The sequence below is a fragment of the Dioscorea cayenensis genome, chromosome 2, assembly GCF_009730915.1.
Source record: "Dioscorea cayenensis subsp. rotundata cultivar TDr96_F1 chromosome 2, TDr96_F1_v2_PseudoChromosome.rev07_lg8_w22 25.fasta, whole genome shotgun sequence".
Lineage (NCBI taxonomy): Eukaryota > Viridiplantae > Streptophyta > Magnoliopsida > Dioscoreales > Dioscoreaceae > Dioscorea > Dioscorea cayenensis.
In genome coordinates this window covers 18,307,993-18,311,283 of record NC_052472.1, presented here as the reverse complement: position 1 = coordinate 18,311,283, position 3,291 = coordinate 18,307,993, and the positions used below count along the sequence as shown (strand labels likewise).

Genomic DNA, 3,291 nt, shown 5'->3' with positions numbered 1-3,291 from the left:
CCAATTTTGTAATAAATGAAAAATTTAATTTTATGTAACAGATTGAGACATCGGCTAGACGAAATGAAAATTATCACCTTTTCAACATCCATTGTTACATTGGAAAATCGAAATGAGCGTTAATTGGGATTGTACGTTATGTTAATTCTGATATTAGATAGCATCATATATTATACATTGCTGCATAAAAAGTAAATCATGGTATTTAAATTTAAGGAAAACAATAATTATTAATTGTCATACATGGCAGTAGCAGGATGTCACTATGTCTACTTTAAATAGATATAAAATGATAGTATCAAATCCACATTTACATTACAAAATAAAATGACAAATCACACATATATGACTGGGCATGTAAACCACACAAAAGTATCAAACCCAAATAACATTATATGAATAAAATCAGTGACATCCACACAAACATCAATTATTGAAGTAGATTCATATATATAGAAACTTTCTCATGTATGCTTCCTTGGTTGTTGACTTAATCTTGAGCTCCTCTGAAAATCTAAGAGCACTCCTCACGCACGCTGCTCCTATACAAATAATCACATGTATTTTGCTGATATTTTGACAAATTCCTTTGATAACAAAACATAGTAAATAAATATTACACAAAACATTAGATTCTGACCTTTTGAAGACAGCTAACAATTGAACATACTATCCATTGCGCGCCGCTGCATGTGCTGGAAAAATATCAATAGATGAGAGAGAGATTAATTTCTAATTAAGATGAAATGGAAAGGTCATACATAGCAAAAATCAAAAGTTATACCAAATAATTAAATAAAGGAACTACTTTTAATATCTTTCTAATGGAGATGTTGGGTACATGTTGTATCTTGTACTCAGTCTTCTCCTGTATTCTCCTTCATCTATTTCTTAATTCATATCGGGACATTCCGCCCAATTTCAATTGATCAAGTGGCACATTCTTCAGTCCTTTTGGAATCATCTTCAAGCTATAACATCTGTCGATCTGCAAAAGACTTGAGACATGACATTGCCTTCTCCTCATCTTCCACTCCTCAGGTTTCTTAAGATACTCAATTTCCAAGGACAACAGTTGAAACTTGTTTGCCGAACATATCATCTGTTTGCCTCTATATGACTTACAGAGTTTTAGATATTTGAGACATGGCAGCTTCTCTAGTGTTGCCATTGGGTCTTGCTCAATTTAGAATATATCAGATACGTAGTTCCACTGGATTTTTGGGGAAATACATTATTGGGTGGAAAGTTGTTTGCGAGTTACAAATTCCTGAATACAATTTCTTGAGGCAGTGTTGATTGGAGAAAAGATTGTAATGATGTTGTCCGAAGGAATTTTCATCTTCAAAGGTTCCTTGTATAGATAAGGAGGCAGAGCGACCCAATTTCTGAGTGATGAAGATAGGCATCAGCATGATCATTAGAGGCTTTATTAATGCTCAATTTGCATAGGTTTGTGAGGCTTTGGAAGTGCATTCCTATCCATGATCCAGCATTTACCCCTTTTTAAAGTCTGCAAATACTTTGGTACATTATTTCCCATATTTGGTGGATTAGCCTGTAGATGAGAAACCAACACCGACATGCCTGAGATTGCCAATTGTCCAGAGTGAATCTGATATCTTTACAAAAGAGCCCTTTACAATAAAAGTCGAAGATTGCAGGCTGACAGATCCATGCGGTGAACTTCCTTTATACAGTTATTATGCAACACAAGACATTTTAAATGAATTAATGATTTTATTTCACTTGGAAATTCTGACACAGAATTAAATTCCATAATAATATCCACATGACTCACAATAAGCACTTTTAATAATTTAAATCTGCCAAGCTGTCCATTCAGAGCTCTGAAATCCGAAGGATCAAAAATATATCCATGGCGGTAGAATAGACCCGCAACTTAAGAGTTAGAATAGTTTAGAGTCTTAATCTCATTAAATATGATCAGTCGTTGGGCTGCACAATTTGCAGTGTCATTTTGGTAAATTTCAAGAAATTTGTTCTCTTTGGCTTCTGAAATGCACATGTCACGCAAGAGATCAGTGGATTCGGACCGTACTTTGCGCTATCATCATATCTCTGCTTGGTAACTTGGATCAAACATCATTGTGCCAACTCCTCCATATAATCATATCCAAATTCTTCTATGGTTTTACCATGGTAAGAAAATCTCCTGCATGACCACAATCTAATTATTGTTTTTGTAGGAATTTCCTCGTCCTCTTTGAAGCAACCAAAGTACAGAAAACACAATTTCAAGTAATATGGCAAATCACTATAACTCAATGAAAGTATTTCTAAACACTTTTCTCCACCTTCCACAAATAGCCCTTTCATGTTCTCGATAACTTTCTTCCATGCATCTTTGGTTTGTGGTTTGGTTGACACAAGTCCTCCAAGAACTACTACTGCTAGTGGTAGACCCCCGCACCTCTCAACAAGTTGATGAGCATACTCAACCAAATTTATCGGGCAACATGTTTCGATATCTTGTCTTGGGAATACCTTGCGAAGGATTAACTCCTGACTCTCCTTTTCATCTAAGCAGCGCAATTCATGTACTTTGAATGTAGGATTTGCAATCTTAGCAACATTTGCAAAGCGAGTGGTGATAATAACTCTGCTTCCATTATTATCATCTGGAAAGACTTTTATTAATTCATTCCATACATCTGCTTTCCAAACATCATCAAGAACAACTAAGTACTTGCCTTTCTTTAATTTTTCAATAACTTTTACTGAGAGGGTCTGGATTGTATCTTCTGGTGAAGTTTCTGACTTTTCTGACAAGATTCCCTTCAAAATCTCAAGGATGGTATATTGTTGAGATATGATTGCCCATGCAAATATATCAAAACTTCTCCTGACTTGGTGATCATTATAAACAGTTTTAGCAAGTGTGGTCTTTCCCAGACCACCTATACCCACTATAGAGATCACTGACCGATTTGTATTGTTTATGTCCACCAACTCTTGCAGAATGTTTTTCTTCTCATCATCAAAGCCAACCATATCAATGTCATCACTCAGTTGGGGCAATATAGGGATCACATTTTGATTTCTAGACTGACTAGTTGTGCCAATTGTTTCACCTATATTAGAAATGCCATATACTTCTCTACTTCTAGAGAGCTCCTGCAACTTAGTTTTTATCCCTTGAACATCCACATGAACCTTGTGTCTACTGATCAATTCATCAAATATAAACACAAACCTGGAGAAAAATCATAGTTATTTCTTATACCTATCTGCTCCAATTTTTTTAATGCATCTATAATCGAATTTCAT

The 3,291-nt window shown here is 35.1% G+C and overlaps 1 protein-coding gene across 1 annotated transcript in view; it reads right to left on the bottom strand.

The window, feature by feature from the left end:
* Positions 1-880: 880 nt before the first annotated feature.
* Positions 881-3,291, bottom strand: part of LOC120273665 — a 6,273-nt gene continuing 3,862 nt past the window's right edge. The window contains exons 4-7 of the mRNA XM_039280344.1: positions 2,160-3,217; positions 1,524-1,587; positions 1,265-1,388; positions 881-1,180 (exon numbers count right to left, since the gene is read on the bottom strand). Of these exons, the coding sequence (XP_039136278.1) occupies positions 881-1,180; positions 1,265-1,388; positions 1,524-1,587; positions 2,160-3,217 (1,546 nt within the window). The remainder of the gene's footprint in view (positions 1,181-1,264; positions 1,389-1,523; positions 1,588-2,159; positions 3,218-3,291) is intronic.